Source organism: Vipera ursinii (genome assembly GCF_947247035.1).
Source record: "Vipera ursinii genome assembly, chromosome: 1".
Classification (NCBI taxonomy): domain Eukaryota; kingdom Metazoa; phylum Chordata; class Lepidosauria; order Squamata; family Viperidae; genus Vipera; species Vipera ursinii.
This window is the reverse complement of record NC_139512.1, coordinates 175048910-175065281: the sequence shown is the minus strand read 5'-3', so window position 1 is coordinate 175065281 and position 16372 is coordinate 175048910. Positions and strand designations below refer to the sequence as shown.

Sequence of the window (16372 nt, the reverse complement as noted above, 5' to 3'; positions counted from 1 at the left end):
ATAATAGTTACCATGTCCATTTGGAAAAAGGGATGAGAGGCATAATGCTTGGAAATCATGTTAGGCCTATAGGTGTTCTCCTAGATGTCCTAACAGAACAGAAAGATATTTAGACAAAAATAAACAAATGGCAGCCCTTCCATTTTGTTTAGTAATAATGGGCTGATTTGATATATATCTACATTTTTTTCTCATAACTGTAGTGGAAAGAGAGACTACACATACATTCTTCTTCGAGAAGCTTTAATGTGCTCCACTCCATGAGAAGTCAGACTGTACAACGGACTCAAAGTTAAAAGACACAAACAAGTCTTCAGTGATGTCCCTTATTTTTTTCTGGAGGGAAAAATGTATATTCAACCGCAAGTGCCACGACAAAGGCGGCAAACCCCCATTTGAATCCTTTGGTCATTGCATCCAGGAAAGTGGCTGGTTTTGCAAAACCACCTGAGAATCTCCATGCTTCATTGCTAGAGAAAAAAACAGACAAAAGATTAAAAATTACACAATTTTGCAACTTTACCTTTTAGCCCACAGTTTTAACTTACAATACTGAATTTTCAATACAGAATTAAGGATCCCTAAAAATTAAATCAGTTATTGGAATTTGATATACCCTTCTTGTATCTGGATTGACCATCACTTAGTCAAAAGGCCTCTCCAGATGTTTATTGTTTCCTAGGAAAACATGGGATAGATTATATGCTGATATATGAGAGAGGAAGAATTGCCCCAAATAGACTTCCATTTTAGAATAAAGTATATTCAAAGAAAAACTATATTCCTATTTTTCCTCTAAGAACAATTACCTGTTATTTACTTTATATTCTATCTTTATTATTTTCAATGAATAACTCAAGGCACAAGCATACTTAATACTCCCTCCTCCTATTTTCCTCCCAATAAGAACCCTGTGAGGTGAGTTGGGCTGAAAAAGAGTGACTGGCCCAGACATCTAGCCAATATTTCATGTCTAAGGCAGGACTAGAATTCATCCTCTCCCAGTTTCTAGCCTGATGTCTTCATCCCTTAACCACATGTTCTCTAACACCTGATGCTATTATTTATAGCTTGGGGCCGCTAATCAGTTTTCTCAAAGCTGTATTCACAAGCCTTCATATAATTTTCCATTACATCATGCTGTAATCACCAATCCACTTAATAGAGCTGTTTAATGAGGCAGCTGGGGGGAGGGGAGGAACATGTTTTGAAGCTGCAATGATTACCTTGCAATTTACTCCTTTACTAGAATTTACTCCAAATGTTTTCAGTTGGAAATTAATTTTCACAGAACAGAGTTGCATAAGAAATGGGATTTATGAAACCACCACTTATATAATTAGACAATAACTAAAATTCTTATATTCCAACTACTATTACCTTCTTTCAAATGAGTACGGTACTTCATCAATTATGAAAATTATACAGACAGTACATGACTTATAGCCATTTGTTTAGTCATTGTTCCAAGTTACAACGGCCCTGAAAAAAAAATGACTTACAACCATTGCAGCAACCCTATGATCATGTGATCAAAATTTGGGTGCTGGCGTCTGGCATCTATTTATGATGGTTGCACTATCAGGGTAATGTGATCCTCATAAACAACCTTCCCAGCCAGCTTCTGACAAGCAAAGACAATGCCTCCGGTCAGAGAATGTCGGCTGGTGGCCCCCAGGGGGAGGGCCTTCTCTGTGGGCGCCCCGGCTTTGTGGAATCAGCTGCCGGTGGAGCTCCGGATGGCACCGGATCTCCGCTCCTTCCGGCGCGGGTTAAAGACCCACCTATTTGAACAAGCTGGCCTGGCCTGATGGGGAATTAATTTGGGTTTTAAATATTGCTATATTTTATTGTTTTATCGTGGGCATTAATTTAATTCTATTTTAACTTTTGTAGTTTTGTATTTTTATTATATGCCCTGTACACCGCCCTGAGTCCCTTGGGAGAAGGGCGGTATAAAAATTTAATTAAATAAATAAAATAAATAAAATAAATGCAGGAAGCCAGATTCACTGAACAACTGCACAAGTCACTTAATACCTGCAGTGATTTGTTTAACCACAATGGTAAATAAGGTCATAAATATTGGGCATGACTCACTTTGTTGTCACTGTGTGTTGGGGGGAGAGAGCAGGGGGGGGAGGCTCAGCTAATCTCAATGTACACGTTGTACTTTGACAATAAAGGTTTATTATTATTATTATTATTAACAACCCCCTTGGTTAGCGATGGAAATTCTGGTCCCAACTCTGTTTGTAAGTTGAGGACTATCTGTCCTGTCCTGAAAGATCATGTGGATAGGTAAAAGTATCTACATTCAAAAACAAATGCTTTTCAAGAGCACCCGGTGTCATCTGCACCTGAGTTGCATTTCATAAAGATAACAATGAAAAAAAAATCTGAAAGCTAGAGTTCCAACTGACAAAATCTAATATTAGTATTAACAAGTACAAAAGATTGCAAAATAACGTGCAGTGTATATGTCAGAAAACCATTTAAAGGATAAATATCTTCTTAGCAAAAACAAAATTTATGTTTAATTCAAATTGGATATTATTCAAAGTATGCACTACATTTACAGGGGTGTCAAACTGCCGGCCTGTGGGCCGGATGCATCATGTGGAAACCGCGCCCACCACATTGCCGGCAAGGGCAAAACCATCCCGATATGTTGTGCGACATCATGTGACATCGCGAGTTTGACATGTCTGCATTACAATTTTAAAGAAACACTTTTTAAATTTAAGGATGCAAATTTTCTGAAGAACTGAATCGGCTTCATATATGGCAGGCTTGTTAAACCTGCGACGTCATGTGACTTTTTCTCCATTGCCGGCAATGTGGGTGCGGTTTTGGTGTGACGCATCCAGCCTGTGGGCCGGCAGTTTGACATGCCTGATATAGGGAAATCTAGTTCTCTTGTGCAAGAATAGCCTCAAAAATCTTAATTATCAATCAGCTTTTACATTTCTATTTTAAAATTTCAGAGTCAATTGACTTTGTATTTTCTAATAAAGGACAAAAATGATTGAAAAACAAAATGCTTAATGACCTATCTAGAATGGGAACTTTATTTTTTGTTTTGTCTCATAAAATGTGTTTATGAAACAAAACAAAAATAAAGTTCCCATTCTAGAGAGGTGTTTTGTGGTTGACTTGAACAAATGAAGGATTACATATATGCCAACTCTTACCGAAGCCATGGATCCTTGAGACCAAGTTTAGCTAACCTTTCCTGGACATTTTGCAAGGGGGTGCCTTCTATTTTCCATTGCCTGTAATCAGGAAGCTCACCGTTACCATTACCATGGCCCATAATCCTGAGAAAAGATTTGTAAAAATAAAACTTACAAAATATATCATGCTTGTTCATCTGGAATATTGCAAAATCAATATTGTGGAGTCCTTGATGCTCTTTCAGCTGTTTCCTTTTTCTAATTTTCTAAATGTCTTATCTTAACAGTGTTCTTACATAGCTTCTTTTGTGAGAGCTTGAGTTGTTACTTTGGTAATGGAGTACTTGTTTAGTGTGGGTTGCTTCTAATTTGCTATTTATTTGCTTTGTTGATGAGGATACCCAGGAAGGGTAGTGTCTTGTTTCCTTCTTCCCCGTAAATATCATTCCTTTGAAGATGATTATTTTATGTGACTTCTCTGGTTGTTCCTTTTCTTTATGATAAAGATGTCATCTACATATTAGATCCTTATTTTTGGTTGAATGTGTAGGAATGCTATAATTTCTAGATGATGCTTTACAGCCTCTGCTATGATTATGATAATCTGATGGATGTTCTTCTGGTTTGTTAGTATATCTGTCCATCAAACTGAAAGTAGGTAGTGTGGAAGGGGTTGATGAGGTCCATGATTCTGGGCATTTTGTTCTTAAGTATATTTGGCATATTTACACACATTCAATGGATGTGTGTAAATGTTGTAAGCCACCCAGAGATGGGGGGTAAATACATTTAATAGATGATAAACAAAAATGGCAATAAAAAAGCAAGGAATAAACAAAAAGACCACAATATATCCTCTCCACCAGCCAACACCCAGATAAGCAGGGATTAACACCAGACAAACTATCAAGCAGAAAATAACACTCTTATCAAGGAACTCCAAGGACAAAACTATACCTCTACCAACACTGGCAGAGCAAGCTACTATATATAAAGGAGGAGCAACCCCCACAGTCACTAGTACTGATAATAAAATGTATGCAAGCAAACAACCAAGCTCAGAGAGCACCAAGGACTCCACAGTTCAAACCTGAACTACATATATTCTCTTCTATTGAAAGTCAAAATTTTCTATCATGTCCATGCCTAACTTCCTATGGCCCAGAAAAACTGCTGTGCCACATTAAAAGAATCATAATTATCTGTTGTAGTTATAACAATATCTAACAGCATTTCAGAAAGATTGACAATTGATATATTATTTTATTTTACCCTAAGGAGTAAAAGTAGTGTTCTATACGCAATAATTTAATTCACTTAAAAGTCTCCAAGAAGTGGCAGGCAAGGTAATGTTTCTGTTTCTATCTTTTTTTGAGGCATAAGTGTTTTTATTTAAATCATCTGATTAATTTGTCTGAGGTCCAACTGTCTTTTTCACTGGAAAAAAAATGCATCAATTAGTTGTTTGGGGGAATTACTTTCCTCCAAAGCAATCAATCAAAATCTTGTTACAGTTACTGATCAGAATTTTATTCAATTTTATGATAAGAATCACCAGACTTAAGAAGTGAAATAAAAATTATTAAACGAATTCTACATTAAGATAAAACTAGCAAAATAAAAAAAATTGGTGCAACTACCGTAAGATTAAATATAAGAGGAATCTAAAATGGCTGATGAAACATTCAGATTGTAAAGGTGATTTTAAATCATTCATTGTTATATTATAAGCAATAAAGTTCAACTTTTTAGCTGAACAGAATCTTCTCCATGTGCCACTATGTAAGGGATTTTATTGTCTCAGTTTTATAGATGAAAAACCAGCATGTGAAATTAGCATATATTTTTAAAAGAGCAATTTAATATGCTTGCAATGTTTTATCTTCAAAATGTGGCATATGTCAAAACTGAGTAGTTCAACCAGGATTCATCTCAGGAACTCTAGAAAGATAAAAAAATTGCTTTTCATTATTTCCCCTCTTCGCTCTCTTCATAACTCCAAGATTCTGAAGGAACCGATAGATAGATATGATCTTAGAACTGCTAACTTTCAAAGTTCCCAGAGCACCAAGGAACTACCAAAGGACTGGAAAAGGGCTGATGTAGTTCCCATCCTCAAAAAAGAAAAAAAATGGATCTAGAAAACTACAGACCTATCACCCTGACATGAATTTCTGGAAAGATTCTGGAAAAGATAATCTGTGAACACCTAGAGGCAAATAAAGTCAAAACCAAAAGCCAAATGGGTTTGTCAAAAAAAGATCATGCCAGACAAATCTTATTGAATTCATTGACAATATGACAAAATCAGTGAACCAGAGAAATACTGTGAATATAATTTACTTGGACTTCAGTAAAGGTATTTGATAAAGTAGACCACAACCTACTACTTTATAAAAAAATAATTAGACAGCATCACTGCCAGATGGATTTGTAACTGGCTGACCAATCACATTCAACATGTAGTCCTTAATGGAACTGCATCTACATGAAGGGAAGTATGCAGCTGGGAAGTATGCTCTTAGGCCCAATGCTCTTCAATATCTACATCAATGATTCAGACAAGGGAATAGAGGGGAACTCATCAAATTTGCAGATGACACCAAGCTGACAGGAATAGCCAGCACTCCAGAAAACAGGCTTAAGATACAGAAGGATTTTGACAGACTTGAGCACTGGGCTCTATCTAACACAATGAAATTCAATGGTAAGGTAAGTACAGTTCTACATTTAGGCAAGAAAAACCAAATGAACAGGTATAGAATAGGTGGTACATGGCACAATAGTAGTAACTGTGAGAGGGATCTTGGAGTCTAGAAGACAATTACTTAAATATGAGCCAGCAGTCTGCTGCAGCTGACAAAAAAGGCGATACAGTCCTAGGCTGCATTAACAGAGGGATAGAATCAAGATCACTCAAAGTGTTAATACTGCTTTATAATGTAACACTACATTTGAAATACTGCATCCAATTTTGGTCACCATGACATAAAAAAGATGTTGAGACTTTAGAAGAAGTGCAGAGAAGAGCAACAAACATTAGAGGACTGGAGGCTAAAACATATGAAGAACAGCTGCAGGAATTGGGTATGTTTAGTTTAACGAAGGACTAGGCTGACATGACAGCAGTGTTCCAATATCTTAAGGGGCTGCCACAAAGAAGAGGGAGTCAAGCTATTCTCCAAAGCACCTGAAAGCAGGACAAGAAGCAATGGATGGAAACTAGTCAAGGAGAGAACAAATCTAAAACTAAAGAGAAATTTCCTGACAGAATAATTTAATCAGTGGAATGACTTGCCTCAAGAAGTTGTGGATGATTCAACACTGAAGGTTTTTAAGAAGAGATTGGATAACCGTTTGTCTGAAATGTTATAGTTTTTCCTGCTTGAGCAAGGGGTTGGACTAGAAGACCTCCAAGTCCCTTCCAACTATTATTCTGTTTGTCACAATTTTCTTTGACACGCGAGTTGTTTTTAAAGCGGCTACTGAGGAAGGAGATAGAAAACTAAACATTCCTCCCATGCCCTTTCACTGAATCACCTTTGGATCCAACTTTTCTCCATTTTTCCTCTTCTCTTATATGGTAACAAATGTCATGCCACCCATTCCTCCACCATGGATGTTGAGAGCACTTGCACAGTGTTTTTGTCTGGTCTCAGGCTCTTGGCTTGTCATCTTCAGCTATTGTTGCATCAAAATGGTTGAACCACTGTCATTAATATGCAAAGCTTATGAAGTATCACAGCAGTGTAATTTCTTCTCACCAATTTTGTGATTAAAAAAAAAGCATTCCTGTAGCTTTGAATTCATTAATGGATGTTCCTGTAAGCATACTTGTTTCCAGTGCCAATTAAAGTATATATTTTCATTGCCATTTAACAGATATTAAGTAAACAAATCCTGCATTAAAAACAGCATTTTAAAAAACTGTGGGAAGTCAACCCCCCAGACAAGGAAATATTAAAAGGGCAGAAAAACATATTTCCCTAAACGATTTTAAAAAGGCAGAAAAGCATGCTGTTTTTTCTTAATAGCCTCAGGTCTCCCTCCCCCAAAGCAGAAACCAGCTCTGTAGAAATGCAGATGGAGGCCCCCAGCTAGAAGATTAAGAAAACAAAGACATCTAAAATCTACATACCCCATCCAAACTCTAAGACAGGACATAATAGGATTAACCCACAGATGCCAAAGGGCACACCCAGACTCAGGTCACAATACATTAAATTTGCAGACGACACCAAGCTGGCAGGAATAGCCAATACTCCAGAAGATAGGCTTAAGATACAGGAGGATCTGGACAGACTCGAACACTGGGCACTATCTAACAAAATGAAATTCAGTGGTGAAAAAAGTAAGGTTCTACATTTAGGCAGGAAAAATCAAATGCACAGGTATAGTATAGGTGGTACCTTGCTCAACAGTAGTAACTGTGACAGAGATCTCGGAGTCCTAGTGGACAATCACTTCAATATGAGCCAGCAGTGTGCTGCAGCTGCCAAAAAATCCAACACAGTGCTAGGCTGCATTAACAGAGGGATAGAATCAAGATCATGTGAAGTACTAATCCCACTTTACAATGCCTTGGTAAGGCCACACCTGGAATACTGCATCCAGTTTTGGTCACCACCACCATGTAAAAAAGATGTCGAGACTCTAGAAAGAGTACAGAGAAGAGCAACAAAGATGATTGGGGGACTGGAGGCTAAAACATATAGGGAACGGTTGCTGGAATTGGGTATGTGTAGTTTAATGAAGAGAAAGGTGAAGGGTGACATGATAGCAGTGTTCCAATATCTCATGGGCTGCCACAAAGAAGAGGGAGTCAAGCTATTCTCCAAAGCACCTGAAAGCAGGACAAGAAGCAACGGATGGAAACTAGTCAAGGAGAGAAGCAACCTAGAACTAAGGAGAAACTTCCTGACAGTTAGAACAACTAACCAGTGGAACAACCTGCCTCCAAAGGTGGTGAATGCTCCAACACTGGAAGTTTCTAAGAAGAGACTGGCCAGCCATTTGTCTGAAATGGTATAGGGTTTCCTGCCTGAGCAGGGGGTTGGACTAGATGACCTCCAAGGTCCCTTCTAACTTCTTATTATTATTACATGACTCAGGAAATAGCCTCAAACAGGAACAGGAAAGAGGGTATAAAAACCCACTCTGTACATGTGCTCAGCCCTTTTTTCTCTTTTCTGCCAGAGCCATCTTTCTGTCTGGCTCTCCTCTTCCAAAAACTGCAACCTTCTTCCTAAAGCAGTCGCCATGTTTATTCCCAGCTTGGACTGAACCACGATGAAGACTTTTCTTTCAACAAAGCAATTCAGTAACCACTGCTACATTTGTCACTATATATTTATCTTAGATGCATACTTATATACGATTTCTAAACCTTTAAAAGGCAGGCTAAATGTCAATATGTACCGGTGTAACTTTATGCCCCAGTACACTTATTACAGAGCCCTATTACCTTGCCTTTCTTGCAAGGGTTAATCATGGCCTTATCAATCTGTCTGATCATTCTGGAAAATCGGTTTATTAAAAGCGCAAAAGGCCTATCGTAATCTATTTGCCTTCAGCGAATACAGTCAGCAGCTATTCAAGAAGAGAGGAAATTACTTCAGAGACCTCACGCATTATATCCACGACTCTCGCCTCCTTGATGAAACTTTTTTTTTTCTAACGGAAGCAGACGTTTATGGAAAGAAAAGATGGAAATTTGGGATTGAAAACGGAAAGGGACCTGCATCCAAAATAGCCCGTACCTGGTATTCAGCGAGCCGCCTTCCCAATGTCAAGAAAGCAAGGCGGAAACGGAAACTGGTACGGTTCGACGCCGCTAATCTACCCGGAAAAAGCGAAGCCACTTACGGAGGTTCCGTAGGAAAGTTCTTTCCGCCTTTTACTGACTCCGCCCCCTTCGCGCGGACTCCGACCGGCGAAGCGATTCCCCGCCGGCCATCAAGAGCTCTTTCCGTCCTTCCCCCTCCCCCACGTGTTTTCCCACGGGCGCGCGCAGTCGGCGGGGGAGGGGGGGAGGGAAGGAAGCCAATGAAGGCTGTCATTGTTAGGGGCGGGCTGCTGTCCAATGGGCGGGCTCCTTCTTTCGTTGCCGTGCTTGCTGACGGGCCGGAGGCGGCTAGAAGGGGAGGGATCGGCGGTAGCGCCGGTACCAATGGTGGCGAGTGCTGCGGCGAAGAGAGGCTCCTGAGTTAGCAGCGCCCGGCTTTCTGCCATCGTGACGTTGGTAGGTAGTCGCCTCCCGCCCTCGGTAGAAAAGACGGGGCAGCAGCTCCCAGGCGCCTGGAACTCCGCCGCTTCTTCGCCGGACTCGCTGCGAGCTGCAGTGACACCTGCCCTTTGCACCCTGCAAGCCCCCGATGGGCACTTGTCGCTTTTCCCGGGCCGGTTCGGGTTCCCCTCCTCGCCCTTCCTGCTTCCCCGATCCTCCTGAGCGGTCATTGCGCTGCCTTCCTTCCTTCCTTCCTTCTTTCCTTCCTTCTTTCCTTCCTTCCTTCCTTCCTTCCTTCCTTCCTTCCTTCCTTCCTTCCTTCCTTCCTTCCTTCCTTCCTTCCTTCCTTCCTTCCTTCCTTCCTTCCTTCCTTCCTTCCTTCCTTCCTTCCTTCCTCCCTCGCCAGAGCCAGCAGATTGCCACTATCCTCTCCGTCCCCTTCACGCGCTCCTTGGATGTGACGAAGCTTTTCGCCCTCTTTCTCCTCCTCCTCCTCCTCCTCGGTCTTCTGCCGATGCCGGTTGCCTTCCTCTTTTCCGTATAGACCGGTAGCAAAGTCCCGGTCCGGCTCCCGCCGCCGATCCTGCCCTTTTTTTTCCTCGGAGGTTTCGTTTCCGGATAAATTACGACCATCTCGTAACCGTTTTCTGTTTATAAAGTGACGTTAGATTTTCCTGAGAGGAGGAGGCCTCTTTGCTTCTTTGCAATCACAGCTTTTGCCGAGGAGTAGCCATGCACTTTTTTTCTTACTTCTCAAGATAAAACGTAAGCCACCTTTTCCAGCTGCAGTTTGCTTTCATCTGGTCTGAACTCGTCCCTGAATTATTTAGTAGTCCGTCCCCCTTTCTAACCTTAAATGAGTCCCTTTAACTAACATTTCTTTCTACACTGATTGCTTCCTGGGAGTTGTTGTCTTATAACTGTTATAATAAGATGAAGAATATAGTAGAAGAGATATATATGAATAAATAGAATAGAATATGAATAAATCTGACGAAGATGTTATGCAACATCTTAGCTACATTGCTGATACAAATATTCCCTTAGTAAATTGACTCTTAGGTAAGCAAGTGAATACCTACATGTAAAAACACCCTCCCCACAATATTTATTACTGCTGCTTCAATTTCACTACTTATATAGGTAAAGCAGAAAAAGTATATATCCACATTACTGTAGTTTCCATTAAATCTTTGGCTTGATTGGTGGACTTTAAAAATGTCAATTTCTTTTTTCATGAGGAGCAGAAACTTCCATTCTGTAAATCAGCAGGGGAAGTTAAGTGAATATCAGTGTTTAAGAAAGGGCATTAATTTATTAGTTATGCTTTTATTTCCTCAAGTTATTACATACAGCATTCAGAGTGTCTGTTAAGGAACATAGGATTTACAAGTCAAATTTGTAATGGCATTAAGCTGTCATCGTTATTGATGTATCTCCAATATTTTGTGGATTTATTATCTATATCATTTTGGTGGAAGCTACAAACATTTGCTTCCTGGTTCAGTTGAAACTAGTAAACATTGTTTTACTTATTTATGTTATATTCGTTTGATTGATTTATATAACTCCCTGTATCACATGTGATTTTGGGTGACTTACAGAGCTAAACACACACACACACACACACACACACACACACACACACACACAGAGAGAGAGAGAGAGAGAGAGAGAGAGAGAGAGAGAGAATCAAAATAATAACAAAAGACTGTTAAAATTATTTTAAAAAGAATAGTGTGGGGGAGAGTGCAGTCAGTCACACTAACAGTCCTGACGTTTTGTAGATTCTACATCACCATTACCAGATACTCATGCCAAATAGCAAATCATGTCTTCAGGTCCTTTCTGATCAGTCTGACTTAAGGTGACTAATCCATATCTTTATGCATCTTGTTGAAAATTAGATTAATAATTACAGCTATACGAGAAAAAAATTTTCTCCCATCATTTTTGTGTTAAAACGTACAGAAGAATCTCAATTATGGTATTTTAATAAATTCTTACAAATGGGAGGTTTATGATAATTAGAGATTACAGCAAGATTAAATTATACCATTTAGTTTTATTTTATTTTTTTCATATTTGATAAGATGAAAAGCCAATCAGTAGTATTTTCATGGACAAAAGGGGAGTTTCAGATAGTATATAACATTTCATTGAGCTTATTTATCTGTCATACATATGGTGTTAGACATACAATTTAATGTCACTGTTAACATGTACATACCATTTGCCCCCATTTCAGAAAAACTTTAGTTCTGCTTGGTAATAACTGATTTTAAGAGTTCTATTATTTAGTGTTTATTTTGATTTTAGTACTTCATCAATAGAAGATCAGTTGTTCTTGGGGAATGCAAGTTATTTTTACTTCTTGAAATTGGACTGATGGTAATTAAGATATTGTATCACCTCCTGCGGATGGTCTTCCGTTTTGCCATCCCCCGCCGTGGGGATACGGAACCAATTAGATGGTACCGCCCCAGACGCTTAATGGATCCTGATAGATTCCAAGCGGCGCTGGGGTCCCCACCTGCCTCCATTGCTCACAGCTCGGCGGATGCCTTAGTGGAAACCTGGGGAAGGGCAGCCACTGAGGCACTTGACCGGGTTGTACCCTTGCGGCCCCTGACCCGGCGCAGATCCCAGCGAGCTCCATGGTTCTCCGCGGAGCTCCGGGAGATGAAGCGTCGGAAACGGGGCCTAGAGAGCTGTTGGAGGTCGAGCCGATCCGAACCCGACCGGTTGCGGTTAAGAACCTATATTAGGTCTTATCTCGCAGCGATGAGGGTGGCGAGGTGTAATTACTTCTCTACCCTCATTGCGTCCGCAGATAATCGCCCGGCCGCCCTGTTTAGGGTGACTCGCTCACTTCTTAATCAGGAGGTGAGGGAGGATCCCTTGCAGTGTCGTGCCGAGGAATTTAGTCAACATCTGTCGGATAAAATCGCTCGGATTCGGACCGGTTTGGACTCCAGCTGGGCAGAGTCAGGCGATCAGGACACGGGCGGTCTTGTCAATGTTATCTGGGAAGAGTTTGATTCTGTGACCCCTGATGAAGTGGACAGGATTATGGGGAGGCTGAGCTCCTCCACATGTTTGTTGTATCCGTGCCCTTCCTGGCTGGTTTATGCAGCTAGGGAGAGGACACGAGGCTGGCTCCAGGCGGTTATATCTGCTTCTTTGAGTGAGGGTTATTTCCCCACCGTCTTGAAGGAGGCGGTGGTGAGACCTCTCCTCAAGAAGCCTGCCTTGGACCCAGCTGTATTGAACAACTTTCGTCCAGTCTCCAACCTTCGCTTTCTTGCGAAGGTTGTTGAGAGTGTGGTGGCGCATCAGCTCCCTCTGGTCCTGGATGAAGCGGATTATCTGGACCCTTACCAAACGGGTTTCAGGCCCAGGTACAGCACGGAGACGGCATTGGTCGCTCTGGTGAATGATCTCTGGAGGGCTCGGGACAGGGGATATTCCTCTGTCCTAGTCCTATTAGACCTCTCGGCGGCTTTGGATACCATCGACCATGGTATCTTGCTGTGGCGTCTCAGGGGATTGGGAGTGGGAGGCACAGTTCTTCGGTGGTTCTCCTATCTCCTGGGACGTTCGCAGTCGGTGTTGGCAGGGGGGCAGAGATCGGCCCCTAGGTCTCTCGTTTGTGGAGTTCCTCAGGGGTCGGTTCTCTCGCCTCTCCTGTTCAACATCTACATGAAACCGCTGGGTGAGATCATTCGTGGCTTTGGAGTTGGGTATCATCAATATGCCGATGATACCCAACTTTTCTTTTCGACCCCAAACCACCCCAGTGATGCCCTCGCTGTGATGTCCCGTTGCCTGGAGGCGGTTCGGGTCTGGATGGGGAGGAACAGACTTCAGCTCAACCCTGACAAGACTGAGTGGCTGTGCATTCCGGCATCCCGGGACATTCAAAATGTTCCATCTCTTTCTATGGGGGGTGAGCTCTTACCCCCCGTGGATAGGGCTCGCAACTTGGGAGTCCTCCTAGATTCACGGCTTACCCTAGAAGATCATGTAGTGGCCGTGACTAGGGGGGCTTTTGCCCAGGTTCGCCTGGTGCGCCAGTTGCGGCCCTATCTGGACCGGGATGCCCTGTGCACGGTCACTCATGCGCTCGTGACCTCTCGCCTTGACTACTGTAATGCTCTCTACATGGGGCTTCCCTTGAAGACCACTCGGAGGCTCCAACTGGTACAGAATGCGGCCGCGAGAGTTGTCTTGGGAGTTTCCCGGTACTCCCATGTTACACCTTTGCTCCGCGAGCTGCATTGGCTACCAGTTGTCTTCCGGGTGAGGTTCAAGGTCTTGGTTATGATCTTCAAGTCCTTACATGGCATGGGTCCGGGGTACCTCGGGGACCACCTGCTGCCGGCTTCAACTCCCCTCCGCCCTGTGCGTTCCCACAGAGAGGGCCTCCTCAGGGTGCCTCCGGTCAGGGAATGCCGACTGGCGGCCCCCAGGGGGAGAGCCTTCTCTGTGGGTGCCCCGGCTTTGTGGAACCAACTGCCGGTGGAGCTCCGGACGGCATCGGACCTCCGAACTTTCTGTCGTGGTCTGAAGACCCATTTGTTTGAATTGGCCGGTCTGGCCTGATGGGGGAGCTGGGTTTTAAATTGTCATTTTAGATTGCATTATTGTTTTTAATTGGGCATTGATTTAATCTTTGTTTTAACTTTTGTATAGTACTGTATTTTTATTTATATGCCCTGTGAACCGCCCTGAGTCCCCAGGGAGAAGGGCGGTATATAAATTAAATAAAACGTAAACGTAAACGTATTTCAGTTTGATTTGTCTCTGGACTCTAGTAAGATTGAGCAAAAGTATAGTTTTCTTAGCATGATAATCCTAAAGGCTACATTAATTTTTTTATAAAGAAGATTTTACTATAAATTCCACTTGAATTTGTTTAAGTATAAAGGTTTTGAGTGGAAAAGAAGCTACAATTCACTGGCATTTTGATTTATTTTTTTAACATGTAAAGTCATATCATAAGCTTTTTAGCTCCTTGCCTCTCTTTCCTGAGAACAATGCTTCAGACAAATGGACCTTGCACCCTCCAAAAACATTGTAAATAATGGACAATATTAAATAAAAAAGTTATGATAGATATAGAAAGCTCGCTGTGTGAGTCAGTCACTCTCTCTTAGCCCAGTCCACCTCACAGGGTGGTGGTTCTGGGAAAAATAGGAGGCAGGAGTATTACTGTAGGTATGTTTCCTGCCAAAAATATATTTTAAAGGAGGGATTAAAATAATAACATCAACAACACTGGCAGAGTTTAAGTGCCTTGAAATGCTGTTTCTCTCATATTTTCCTTTGTTTTTGTATTCCAAATTATTTTTGCTGATAATGCTATCAAAATTATCAAAATTAAGCGTTATAAAGAAGTGTCTACTGTGATAGATAAGCAGCTTGCTGGGCAAGTGACTCTGCCTTATAAGCTAGTGCATAACCTCTGCTAGATCTATCTTTTGCCTGTCCATATTTTGGTAGCGATTGGGGGTTGCATGTAAAAATTAGCATGGCGTATGCATTGAGAAGCTTGGATATAGGAGAAAATCCACAAAACATAGTTGTACATGTATATTTGCATGTATCCTTTTGGATTATGAACTTTAGTCTAAAAACAATGAACTCTGTGTGCCCAAAGAGGCTTTAAACTTACTTGTCCTCAGATGCTGCCCCTGCATATCACAAGACCATTTGTGAAATTCCTTCCAAGCCTGCAAATTAGATTGATTCTGTTCCATATGCATAGTTGAAGCAGAATGTTTCGTAACATGCTTTCTGCTCTTACGCCATGTGTTCACCATTTTAGTGTTCATATTTGTATATGTCAATAAACCTCAGATTAAGCTATATTTTTTACAAGAGATAGCTCAGATATTTGCATTTTGCATTGTCCTGTGCTTTGGTGCACACTGACTTCCAAAATAAATTATTAACACTTACTTTGCACAAATAACAAAAATATATTTTGCCTAACTTCCAAATAGTGGTACAGTTATGAATATCCAGTAATTATAGTTAGTTAATTCTAAAGTTGTAGTTTTATGCATACTCATTATAGAAAATATTATGATTTCCTGGGAGAAAAAAGTGGATATAATTGGACATCGTGATTATCTGGAGAAAACAGAAATACGCAATTGGTACTTTTCAGATATTTTAGTCTAAAGATTTCACAACCCTTTCCCATATCTTATATACATGTGTGCATTGTCAAAGCAGAACTGCAAAAGGATGGAGATTGTGTTGTAATTTAATGGTGCATGTTTTTTTTCATTTAGGCATCATTGTGGTTAGAAATAAAGTGAACTATATCAGACACTGGTAGCTACAGTCATGGCCGAAATTGTTGGCACCCCAGAACTTTTTCCAGAAAATCAAGTATTTCTCACAGAAAAGTATTGCAGTAACACATGTTTTGCTATACACAGGTTTATTCCCTTTGTGTGTGTTGGAACACAACAAAAAAGGGAGGAAAAAAAGCAAATTAGACATAATGTCAAACAAAACTCCAAAAATGGACCGGACAAAATTATTGGCACCCTTTCAAAATTGTGGGTAAACAAGATTGTTTCAAGCACGTGATGCTCCTTTAAACTCACCTAGGGCAAGTAACAGGTGTGGGCAATATAAAAATCGCACCTGAAAGCAGATAAAAAGGAGAGAAGTTCACTTAGTCTTTGCATTGTGTGTCTGTGTGTGCCACGCTAAGCATGGACAACAGAAAGAGGAGAAGAGAACTGTCTAAGGACTTGAGAACCAAAATTGTGGACAAATATCAACAATCTCAAGGTTACAAGTCCATCTCCAGAGATCTAGATTTGCCTTTGTCCACAGTGCGCAACATTATCAAGAAGTTTGCAACCCATGGCACTGTAGCGAATCTCCCTGGTCATGGACAGAAGAGAAAAATTGATGAAAGGTTGCAACGCAGGATAGTCTGGATGGT

General features: G+C 41.1%; 2 protein-coding genes across 3 annotated transcripts in view; one reads left to right on the top strand and one right to left on the bottom strand.

Moving 5' to 3' along the window:
- Positions 1–214: 214 nt before the first annotated feature.
- On the bottom strand, positions 215–9069 carry NDUFB3 (NADH:ubiquinone oxidoreductase subunit B3). 2 transcript variants are annotated; one of them, XM_083358973.1, is made up of 3 exons: positions 6717–6754; positions 3195–3320; positions 215–470 (listed from the first exon to the last, which is right to left on the bottom strand). In XM_083358973.1, exons 1-3 carry the CDS (start codon positions 6737–6739, stop codon positions 314–316), a joined length of 306 nt encoding a protein of 101 aa, XP_083215099.1. In that variant the 5' UTR covers positions 6740–6754; the 3' UTR covers positions 215–313. The 2 variants fall into 2 exon arrangements, with proteins under 2 accessions (XP_083215099.1, XP_083215100.1); XM_083358974.1 differs by lacking the exon at positions 6717–6754 and adding an exon at positions 8936–9069 and having other exon boundaries at positions 217–470.
- Positions 9070–9320: 251 nt separating this feature from the next.
- Positions 9321–16372, top strand: part of HYCC2 (hyccin PI4KA lipid kinase complex subunit 2) — a 56541-nt gene continuing 49489 nt past the window's right edge. The window contains exon 1 of the mRNA XM_083350745.1: positions 9321–9417. The gene's annotated coding sequence lies outside the window, so the exon portion shown is untranslated. The remainder of the gene's footprint in view (positions 9418–16372) is intronic.